The sequence below is a fragment of the Gekko japonicus genome, unplaced genomic scaffold (genome assembly GCF_001447785.1).
Source record: "Gekko japonicus isolate JY-2015 unplaced genomic scaffold, Gekko_japonicus_V1.1 scaffold459, whole genome shotgun sequence".
Lineage (NCBI taxonomy): Eukaryota > Metazoa > Chordata > Lepidosauria > Squamata > Gekkonidae > Gekko > Gekko japonicus.
This window is the reverse complement of record NW_015173137.1, coordinates 1,364,860-1,376,611: the sequence shown is the minus strand read 5'-3', so window position 1 is coordinate 1,376,611 and position 11,752 is coordinate 1,364,860. Positions and strand designations below refer to the sequence as shown.

General features: G+C 47.4%; 1 protein-coding gene across 1 annotated transcript in view; it reads left to right on the top strand.

The window, feature by feature from the left end:
• The first annotated feature begins 549 nt into the window (after window positions 1–549).
• The window catches only part of MAP3K12 (mitogen-activated protein kinase kinase kinase 12), a 62,051-nt gene continuing 50,848 nt past the window's right edge, over window positions 550–11,752 (top strand). The window contains exons 1-2 of the mRNA XM_015422224.1: window positions 550–1,018; window positions 10,820–11,003. Of these exons, the coding sequence (XP_015277710.1) occupies window positions 550–1,018; window positions 10,820–11,003 (653 nt within the window). The remainder of the gene's footprint in view (window positions 1,019–10,819; window positions 11,004–11,752) is intronic.

Here is an 11,752-nt window from a genome sequence, read left to right as displayed (position 1 = left end):
GCTGGTGTGAAGTTATGGAAATTATACTGCCACGTAAGTCATATTATAAATCATCTTTGCTCTTGTTTACTCGATAATGTTCCAGCGTATTTTAAATGATTGGTATTTTATGTTATATGTTTATAATGATAGGTTTTAATTGTATTTTTATGAAATATTTGTAAGCCACCCTGAGGCCGACTTGGCAGGGAGGGCAGGGTATAAATTAAACAAATAAATAAAGCTCCCATGGTAAAGTGGAGATCCAAGCCTGAGACTCCTGGATCCTAGTCTGACACTCTGCCCACTACACTATGCTTGATCGGCTGGCGTTGCAAGATGGGGATCTTCTGCAGGAAACGGCAGCTGGAAAGGATTATCGTGTAGAAATGTAACTAATGCTTTGATCCAATCCCCTCTGATGTCGTTATTAACAAGTAAAAAAATCTTGCCCTGCAAATCCCACCGGCTGCCTCGTACTCTTAGTAATCCTATTCATGAAGTTTCCTTTCTCTTTTCGTTCTCCCCCCCCCCCAATAGGGACTAGCTGCACATTACCCAAAGATCGTCATGGCGTGCCTGCACGAGACCCGCACACCTTCCCCATCTTTCGGCAGCTTCAACACGATCCTCACGGAGAGCTCCCTCCGCAAGCTGGACCCGGATGCCTCCGACTGCACCCCTGAAAAGGACCTGACCCCTACGCAATGTGTATTGCGGGATGTGTTGCCCATCGATGGCGGCGGCGGGGGCGGCGGAGGACACAGCCCCACGCCCAGCGAGGAGACACGTGACCAGTTTGCCAACAGCGTGCTGCAGCTACACGAGAATGAGGCTGGCGGAGGTGGGGGAGGTGGAGCGGGAGCAGGAGCTGGAGCCGGGAATCCTGAGGTGCGGGCGACCCGTTACCATGCCGATCAAGTACGCATCCACTGCCAAACAGGGAGTGGCTTTCTGGAAGGGCTATTTGGTTGCCTCAAGCCTGTTTGGACCATGATCGGAAAAGCGTATTCTACTGAACACAAGCAACAACAGGAAGGTGAGATCTATCTATCTATCCGTCCATCCATTTTTAGCTCTATCTCCAATGAGTTCAAAGTGGCATACAGGGTTCTCCCCTCCCATTGTGTCCTCTCAATAACCCTGTGAGGTTGGTGAACCTGAGAGAGGGTGGTCCAAGGTAACCAAGTGAGCCTCACGGCTGGGTAGGGATTTGAACCTGAGTCCTCAACCTGGGGATTTGAACCTACCAGTTTGGTTTGGTGTAGTGGTTAAGAGGGCAAACTCTAATCTGGGAGAACCAGGTTGGACTCCCCACTCCTCCACATGCAGCTGCTGATGTGACCTTGGATCAGCCACAGATCTCTCAGAGCTGTTTTCTCAAGAGCAGTCCTTGAAAGAGCTCTCTCAGCCACACCTACCTCACACGGGGTGTCTGTTGTGGGGAGGGGAAGGGAAAGGAGATTGAAAGCCGCACTGAGACTCTGAGTGAAGGGCGGGGTACAAATCCAATCTCCTCCCCCGCTTCTTCTTCCTCTTCCTCCCTCTTCTTCCTCTTCCTCATCTTCTCCCAGTTCCTACTCCACCACAACTGGATCCATATAATTAAAACAGAACTGGTGTCCTGCCAGATGGCAGTGGTACCCAGTTGGGCATCAAAGGGATATGGTGGTTGTAAGAACGAGCTGTGGTCTCGGAAAGTGACCAAATGACAGGTCCCCACAGCAGCCCTTGAGTTAAATTGGATGTTGGCCGGGAAAGAAAGTACTTGACAGACGTCTTGTGCTTTAATTTACTTGGGCTGTGATCTTGCAAGGCACTGCTACCTCCAAGGACATTATAACAAGGAAGGAACTCCCCTTGGGTTAAGAATATAGGCTCTAAATCTCCACACAAATAAATAAGTAAATGACTGATTCTCAGGACACAGCTGAAACCAGGAGTGCCATTCAGTGTCTCTACAGGTATATCCCTGTGTAACAGCAGAGCTCTCGTCTGCCGAGGTCTTCTGGTCATTCCCATCTGCTGGCAGGTTAAGACAACTCCAGCCCATTCTCAAGCATCCTCTCTGGTGGCCCCGCATGGTGGAATGGGCTCCCTGCACATGCTAGGAACACTCCCCCCTATTGAGTTTGGCTCACACTAAGTCAACTTAGAGGGAACACTGCTCCAGCCCATTCTCAAGCATCCTCTGTGGTGGCCCCGCATGGTGGAATGGGCTCCCTGCACATGCTAGGAACACTCCCCCCCTATTGAGTTTCCAGATGTTAGGTAGGTCAGAATGGTTTCACAGGGCTTTTTGACTGAAGGATGCCTCCTTTTGAGAGTCTGGCAATTGAACTTTTAATACTGCTGTCATTTTTTAACATATTTTGATGTGTAGAGTATAATGCTTTTTTAGGAGGAGGTTTTTAATTGTATTCTTAGGAACTACTTTGGATCTGTTGATAAGAAAGGCAGAGTATAAATGATATAAATAAATGAATTACAAGTGTCATCTGGTGTACTGGATACATCCTTAAGGAACAGGGATCTGGACCACTATGAGATACTCTGCTCTTTTGGTTTTGTTGTTGTAAGGGTTTTAGTAATTGTACCTGTTTTTGCTTGTTATTTATTATTTTAAGCTCTCCTTAAAGGTAAAAGTTCCCTTGCTCGAAAGCCAGTTGAATCTAGGGTTGCGGTGCTCATATCTGTTTCAAAGCCGAAGAGCCAGCGCTGTCCGAAGACGTTTCCGTGGTCATGTGGCCGGCATAACTAAACACCAAGGCGCACGGAACGCTGTTACCTTCCCACCGAAGTGGTACCTATTTATCTACTTGCAGTGTCTTGCTTTCGAACTGCTAGGTTGGCAGGAGCTGGAACTAGAGACGGGAGCTCACTCCGTCATGCGGCACCCGGGTCTCGAACCGCTGAACTACCAACCTTCCACAGCCTGCAGTTCAGCGTCTTAACCACTTGAGCCACCGCAGCTCCATCAAGCTCTCCTTAGTTGGCTTCAAAAGTTTTTCAGTGGGAAAGCAACCCCATGAAGCTCCACATCATGGAGAGGCGCAGAGGTGGTTTCTGCCATTGCCTTCCTCTCTCTGCATGGCAACCCTAGTCTTCCTTGGTGGTCTCTCATCCGAGTACTGACCATGGCTGACCCAGCTTAGCTTCTAAGCTCTAACAAATTGAGGCTAGTCGGGGATACACATACACACATACATATATACACATTTTATGGAAGCCTCTGAGTTTTACAGAGTTCTTTATCAGGCTGGATGTTAAAAAAAAAAATTGAAGTCAGCAAATTTAATTTATTTATTTATTAAATTTATATCCCACCCTCCCCATACGGGCTCAGGGTGGCTAACAGAAGAGGCATATGCCATAATTCAACAACTAAAAACAGAATTAAACAACCAATCACAAACAAAGTGCCGGTGCTCTAGAGAATAAGCTCTTATCAGTCCAAGATGGGGTTCCATTAACCAGCATAACCCATCAGCATGAGTTCCGGATAGTACTGTCGTCCTTTCATAACCAGTTCTTCAGTTCATCTGGTCGTCTTTCCAGGGCCAGCTCATGTCCTGGTAGAATCCACCGTCAAAGATGGCAACTCGGTGGTGGTACAGTAATGGTGGCGGCTCCTATGCGAAAGCCTGGCGGAAGAGCTCCGTCTTACAGGCCCTGTGGAACTGCATCCTACACACAAAGCATCCTACACACAGAATGAAGAAAAAGAGGCCCTAACACCATGACTTGAAAGATGTATTCTCAACCGCCTTCTTCTTCTTCCTCCTCCTCCTCCTCCTCCTCCATCCCGATGAAGAGTTCTGGAGAACTCAAAAGTTTACACAAAGGATAACAACAGATTGGATCATATGTTTCTGTGTATTAGTTTTGACTTGCAAAACCATGGCGGGAGAAGAATTAGACCTCCTTCCCCTCCCTGCACAGCTGCTATTTCAATTTTTAAAAACTCTGGGCAGATCTTATGGCTTTCCCAGCATCTCATGGGGACGGGCCCTTAGCGTCTCAGCAGGTGCCAGCCCAAGGATATCACACCTGTCCTCAAGCATCTGCTCAGGTCTCCACTTTGTCTCTGAGCCCAATTCACAATGCTGTTTTTGACCTTTAAATCCGTTGTTAGTTTTAAGTAGCTACTTATTTAATGTAAGCTGCTCCACTTAACCTGTGATCTCACACCTGAGCTGAAGAAAGAGGGAATGCTTCAACAGCATCCCCCCCATCACCAGCCATTACAGTATCACTCTATCATGTGCAAATTGCCCGGGTCAAAAATATCCAGCCCTCTTGTAGGAAATCCTGTGGGGAAATGTTTCCAGATACTGCCACAGCTCCACTGGTTGTTGCTCACCTCTCTATGCCTGTTCTGGGGCCTTTCCTTTTAGTCCGACCTATCTGGGCAATCTTTGCCTCTTCTTGTTGGTCGCTAAGCATGCAAACAGGAATGAGACAGGGATGGGAATTGGATGAATGGCTGCTGATGTCAGAAGACATTCATGTTTTAGTTGTTTACAAAATTTCCATGGCAGCTTTCTGCCTAATCAGGACTATCAAGGAGGCTAACAGTTCAAGCAAAACATTATAAAAAGTATCATAAAAATGATTCATAAAAATAAATAAAAGTAGAATACGCATTAAAAGCACTTAAAACAGTAATTAAAACACAAGGTGGGAAGGAGGAATTATTGAGAGAATGGCAGACAAACCAAAAAAGTCTTTGCCTGCTGGCAGGAGACAGGGACTGAAGGGGACAAACCACTATCCCTGATTCCATAATTTTGGTGCCATGACCAAGAAGGCCCTCTCTTGTAGCCACCCATCTGGGCACATGAAACAGGACCTCAGAGGATGACGTGGTCAGGTAGGTTCATACGGGAATAGCTGGTCCTTAAGGTGTGTTGATCCCAAACCATATAGGGCTTTAAAGGTCAAAATCAGTACCTTGAATTGGGGCTGGAAACAAATCAGGAGCCAATGTAAAAGGACCACGACTGGAGTGATGTGGTCTCTACAATCTTCCCCAGTCATCATTCTATCTACAGCACCCTGTAACCACTTGCAACTTCCATTAGGCTTGCCAAGTCCCCCCGGGGGGCGGGGAAACCCCCACCCCAGAGGCCCGTTCCCCACCAGCGGCGGATCGGGCCTCAGGGGGAACCCCACCCCGACGTGCGTGTCACCCGGAACTGACGTGACGACGCCGGGCACGCTGGGGGCGGGGCCACGGTCATCCAAGGGAAAACTCTATGGTTTTCCCTTGGATGGTTGTGGCCCCGCCCCCAGCATGCCCGGCGTCATCACGTCGCATCCAGGTGATGTGCGTGCAGCGCGTGCGCGCTTCAGCCGCCCTCCAGCCGCCAGCGGGGAGTCCCTTGCTCCGGCGAAATTTTGACTTGGCAACCCTAACTTCCATGCATGCTTCAAGGGCAGCCTCATGAAGAACATACTGCAGTAGTCTAATCTAGATATCCCTAAAGCAGGAGAAATCAGTGCTGCTCCCTTATGTAGTTATTATTTATGTATTTGGGAAGTTTCTGCACTGCCTCTCCAGTATAGGGCTCAGAGGCGGCTTATGAAATATAATAAAAACATAAAACATCATAAAAGTTATTGAAACCCAGCATTCAAAAACTGCAAGAGCATAAAAACTGCATAAAACATGGAGCAGCTTAAAATGGATCTCTGGTGGAGGAATCTTTCCCCAAACAGAGTTGGCCACCTTTGCCCTCATTTTCTGACTATGGGTTTGATTCAGTCCAAAATTTAATAGACACGGTTGATCATGTTAACAGAAGATCTTGCCTGCTGTTTGTTCCAGAGCTCCTCTTTGAGGAACAGGAGAACCTCGCAAGCAAAATGCACCACAGGATATATAAGATGGTGTCCCTCAGGAATATGCAGAGTTCTCTTAGATCAACAGAGTATAACCGTATTCAGAATTAACAGTATGAAACAAAGGAAGGAGAATTAGACCTTGCAGCGTTCATAGCACCTTACCTAGATTTAGCCTAGATAGATCCATAATTAAAACCCAACCTGGAGCTGCTCCAGTTTCTGGTTCCCTGAAACTAATAAAACATGGAGTAGATTTTAGAATATTACATGAATGTGCCACGTGAGGCGGCACAGCAACAAAGAAGAAAGCAGGTACAATTGCTCCCTTCTCTAACCTCCACTGATACACACTTAAACCAGGCACTAACGTAAGACTTCCAGAATGTTTGTCTGTTTTGTCTCTTGAAGGTAAGGAGGCTTGGACTGAAGTGAATCTGAGGCTACTTCAGGTGCATACGAGCATTCCCCTGGCACTGTAGTGAAGAGAAAGGCCATTTCTCTGATTCTTACTAAGGACACTTATTTGTACAACCTTGCAAAGTACTGGTAGAAGTAGCACGTGGTTCTGCAGGTTTTTACTTTGGAGCAGGGATGTCAAACCAGCCCAGATATAGTCTCCAAAACAACTTTGCTTGGCCCCCAGTAGACCTACCAAATTTGAATCAAATACTTATAATGAAAAAGAAGCAGCAAGAATCCATGTGTAGTTCTTCTGTATATGGGGAAGTCTTTGATACTGATTGGCTGAGTTGGTGTGATGGTATGAAGGAATGTTCAGGTGCTCAGGATATGATACAATTTGCAGTCCATCTCCTGTGAGGGAAAGGGACATTAACAGTTAGGATGGGATCAAAACTCAAAGGGTGGGCTGAAGATACAGAAGAGTTTGCCAGACCTAGGGAAGCTAAGGAACAGAGAGCCCAAAGGCTAGCTGGCTGAAGAAAGAGTGCAAGCAGGCAGTGAGGGAGAGAAGAATTTGAAAGAATGGTTGGTAGAGGCTGAGGAAAAGAGCAGTGGAGATGGAGAACCGAGGAAAGAAGGATATAATCATAGAGGTACTAGTATGTTTCTCCTTGTATGCAAATTGCAGGGGAGGATGAGCATCCAGAGCAAGAAAACACCACGGGAGAAAAGGGTTAGCCTCCCTAGCACCATAGCTCCCGTGGTTCCTTTTAGCCATTTCATAAAACTATAGGAGACTATAATCTATTGTGCTCCTGAAAAAAAAAACTCATGGGTAATGAGTCCTTTTTCAGATGTTGGCTCCCTGCATACTACCCACAGGGAAATAGCTTTTCTAAAGATATCCGATGCAGCTGGGGTAACATTGGAGTACCAGTTCCATGCTTACGACCTGTGCAGTTGTGCTCTGCCTGTGATAAGGGGGACATCTCCAGTGCAGTGTAATTTGTGGTGGAAAATCCCGTAGTTTGGCGGCTGATTTATGGCAATCCCGTAGGGTTTTTAAGGCAAGAGACAAACAGTGGTGATTTGCCATTGCCTTGCTCTGTGTAGCAACCTTGGATTTCCTTGGTGGTCTCCCATCCAGTCACTAACAGGGCCAGCCCTGCTTAGTTGCTGAGATTTGATGAGACCAGGCTAGCCTGGGCCACCTAGGTCAGGGTTGCAGCAGTCAATGTTCCCTCTAAGCTGTGGAATCTTGTGAGCAAAAATTCTACTTTGTGAGCTACTGGCATTAAAGTCATGAGCGAGTGATTGGGCTGCTGCATCAATTAGTTTGCTCTGGAGCCCTCCTTCCTGAGCCAAGACAAAAATGTGTGAGCTGGATGCTAAAAAACTGTGAGCTAGCTCACACCAACTCAGCTTAGAGGGAACACTGGTTGCAGTGCAATCACACCTTTCTAAACCCGTTGAAGTCACTGGGCTTGGAAGGATGTAACTTTGCTCAGGATGGTATTGTTTACATGTTCTCTGATCCACATCAGAGGCCACTCATGGGAAAGCAACTCCAAGCACTTAGGGCACTTATCTTATACAGTGTGATCAAGATACAAAAGGGGGTGGGGGATTATGACCTTCTGAAATTTGTCGTTAGGGTTAGCATACTGGGAGAGCTAAGAATCAAAGTTGACCATAAGCAAATGAAGTTATATATTGATGCAGCCTTAGTTGGGAAAGAAGATGAGGGGAGTAATTACATAGTGGCTGGGCACCCTCTCTTCTCCCCCAACCTCTCCCCAACTTAGCTGCTCCCCCCAGTCCCTCCTCTACCGCTGCCACCTTTACCACCTCCTCTGAAATTCCTCTTCTTTTGCCACCTGGGCACCATCCGGTCACCTCAAACCTTTAGTAACCGCATGGGCAAGAGCAATCCCCACCCTATTGTTTCCCCAGCTAGAAATGATTTTTCCAGGGAGAGGCTTAACCTGTTTCAAAAGCAACAGCCTGCAGCTGGGTTCGTACATGCAGGGTGGGCACAGTGCCCTCTTGCACCAGGCAGGTGCAGAATGTGGCTAACCTTTGGATTGGTTAATGTGGGGAGCACCGATTTGAATGGTAAGGCAAGAGGCAGCAGCCGTTTTGCGGCTGTGCCCACCACATTGTCAGAATTCCAGAGGCCAGCTCAAAAAGGTTGGGGGATTCCTCCCCTAGAAAGACTGCCCATTGCATTCTGACAGTTGATTTGATTCAATATTTATTATCCTGCCGTCCTCCCCACTGGGGGCCCATTGAGGCTTATACCACTGCTCTCCGCCTTCTCCTCAAGATGACAACAACAACCCTGTGAGGGAGATGAAGCTGAAAGAGAAAGCCATCAATCCAAGCTCGCTCAATGAGTTCCTGTGGCTAAGCTGAGTTAGCCAGATCCTAGTTCAGCACGCTAACCATGATGCCACGCTGGCACCAAGCTTCGAATTCTCTTGCAGATGTGATTTCCCCCCCCCCATTCCTGTGAACAGATGCCAATTTTAATTATCTGAATGATCACTTAGCCTTGGTGCCATTGTGTCACAGCTGGCTGCTACGCAGCTCAACCCAAATTTCTATCCCAAGAAAAAGCTGGATTCTGAGACCTCTATGAGTCATACATATGAAGCATTCATAGCAATGCTGCATAGTTGCTTAGTGGCATTTTGAGAGCATAAGAAGAGCCCTGCTGGATCAGACCAGTGGTCCATCTAGTCCAGCATCCTGTCTCACACGGTGGCCAACCAGTTTGTCTGGAGGTCCAACAACAGGGCATAGAGACAGAGACTTTCCCCTGATGTTGCCTGCTCCTCTGAATGTGGTGGTTCCACTCAGTCACCATGGCTAGTAGCCACTGATAGACCTATCCTCCATGAATCTATCTAATCCCCTTTTAGAGCTGTCTATTCCTGTGGCCATCACTCTGTCATCAGGCAGTGAATTCCACATTTTAATCAATCTCTGTGTAAAGAAGCATTTCCTTTTTTCTGCTTTTTTCTGCTTTGATCACGGGGGGACCGTCTCGCTCCATGTATGCCACAGAGAGCCTTTTGCTCTGCTGAACAGCAGCTACATCCTTTTTTCTGCTTTTTTCTGCTTTGATCTTGGGGGGGACCGTCTCTCTCCATGTATGCCACAGAGAACCTTTTGCTCTGCTGAACAGCAGCTACTAGTAGTCCCTGGCCCAAAGGACGTCCGCTTAGCCTCAACCAGGGCCAGGGCCTTTTCTGCCCTGGCCCCCACCTGGCGGAGCATGCTCCCCATTGAGATCAGGGCTCTGTGGGACTTGCTGCAAATCCGCAGGGCCTGCAAAGCGGAGCTGTTCCACCCGGCGTTTGGTTGAGGTGGCAGATGTTTTTACCATCTCAGCCTCCCCTTCCCACAGTAGGCCTACAGATCCCTACTATCCTGCTAACACCTAACAGGAAGCATATGAGGCTGCTCTGGAGTGATGTTACGTTTATTTGCTGCCATCCTGTTCATTTAATTGGTTTTTAATCATATTTATTGTTTTATCTCTGTTGTGAGCCACCCTGAGATCCATCGTGGGATAGGGCGGGATATAAATGCAATAAATAAGAAAATAAAAATAAACAAGGAGCTAGGGAAAGCATTGCAGGTCCAAAACCAACCCAAACATACCACCGGAAATCTGTTTCTCTTTTGTTCTCTCTCTCTCCCTTTCTCACTCTTGTATATGTTTGTTTGTTTGGTCAGATTTTTACCCTGCCCTCCCAGTTGAGGCCGGCTTACATAAAACAATGCATAAATTACAATAAAACAATTAAAACACATTAAAACAGTATTGCAACCAACTCAGGGCTATTTTTGGGCAGGAACGCACAGGAACGGAGTTCCGGCTGGCTTCCAAGTTGGCCACGCCCAGCAGGAACACATTAGCATAATAGGCCACACCCAACGGCAGAAACTTATTAGGATTGACTACATTAGGGGTGTGTGGCCTAACATGCAAAGGAGTTCCTGCTACAAAAAAGCCCTGGGTTTTGACAACAAACAAGGTAAACAGAATAAGAAGCAAAAGGTGGGTGTGGCTGGATGAGCACACTTCTGGTAACATGGGGGTGCGGCCTAATGTGCTAATGAGCTGTGCTGTCAGGGGTGTGGCCCAATATGTTAATGAGTTCCTGCTCTTGGGTGTGGCCTATTATGCTAATGAGTTCCTGCTGGGCTTTTTCTACAAAAAGAGCCCTGGCTAGTGTTATTGTCCTTGGTTGTTGTTATTGTGTTTGGTTTAACAATGGCAGCCATACTCAGTTCTGTCTCCAGATGATCGGCTCTCAGATCTCCTTCGGATGGCGTAAAAGCGATTGGCATTGGGACCGTTGTTAAAATTCCAGGGGCACAGGGCTCTCTGTTCTATCACTGTTAGCTATTGATTATATTTAGCAGTGGCGGCGGCTCCAAAGGCCTGGTGGAAGAGCTCCATTTTACAGACCCTGGAATATTGTGGGAAGGAGTACCCCTCCTCTGCCTAATCAGACCTTCATTCTTTGCCTTCCTCCAAGAAGCTGTTGACTACCCCTTCCTTTCCCTTCCAATGCAGACCCGTGGGAGGTGCCTTTTGAGGAGATCATGGACCTGCAGTGGGTAGGCAGTGGAGCCCAAGGCGCTGTCTTCCTGGGGCGCTTCCACGGAGAGGAGGTGGCTGTCAAGAAGGTGCGAGACCTCAAGGAGACGGATATCAAACACCTGCGGAAGCTGAAACACCCCAACATCATCACCTTCAAGTGAGTGTGGGGCAGGATTGGCAGTATGCTTTGTGGAGTGATCTGGGAGGTTTACAAAGGTGAGATGAGGGTGTCTCTCTCCCTTCTGTTGAACTGTTTTCTCCACACCTTTGCCACAGTGGTATATAAGCAATGGAGTGTCCACTTGTATAAGTAGGAAAAACATCTAGAGCCAGTTTGGTATAGTGGTTAGGAGTGCGGACTCTAATCTGGGAGAACCGGGTTTGATTCCCCACTCCTCTGCATACAACCAGCTGGTTGACCTTGAGTCAGTAACAGTTTTCTCAGAGCTGTTCTCTCAAGAGCAGTTCTCTCAGAGCTCTCTCAGCCCCACCTGCCTCACGGGGTATCTGTTGTAGGGAGAGGAAAGAAAAGTGATTGTAAGCCGCTCTGAGGCTCCAAGTGAAGGGCAGGGTATAAATCCAGTCTCCTCTCCTCCTTCTCCGTTTTGTGCAGGTATTTTTCATGTATAGCCCTGCCCTCCTTTTTTTAACCCTGCATAACTACTTGTCCTTTTTTTTGAAGAAAAAGGTATTGCAGTAATATACAATAAATGTGTATCTAAGCATGTAGAAAGTGCCTTTCCCTCACCATTGGGCCAAGAGCATTTTGTTTCACAGCAACAGTATCCTGTTTGTTCCCTAATGCATGGCCAGACTCCCATGTGGTGGCATGAAGCTGCCTTATACTGATCCAGACCTTTGGTCGATCAAGGTCAGTATTGTCTACTCTGACTGGCAGCAGCTCTC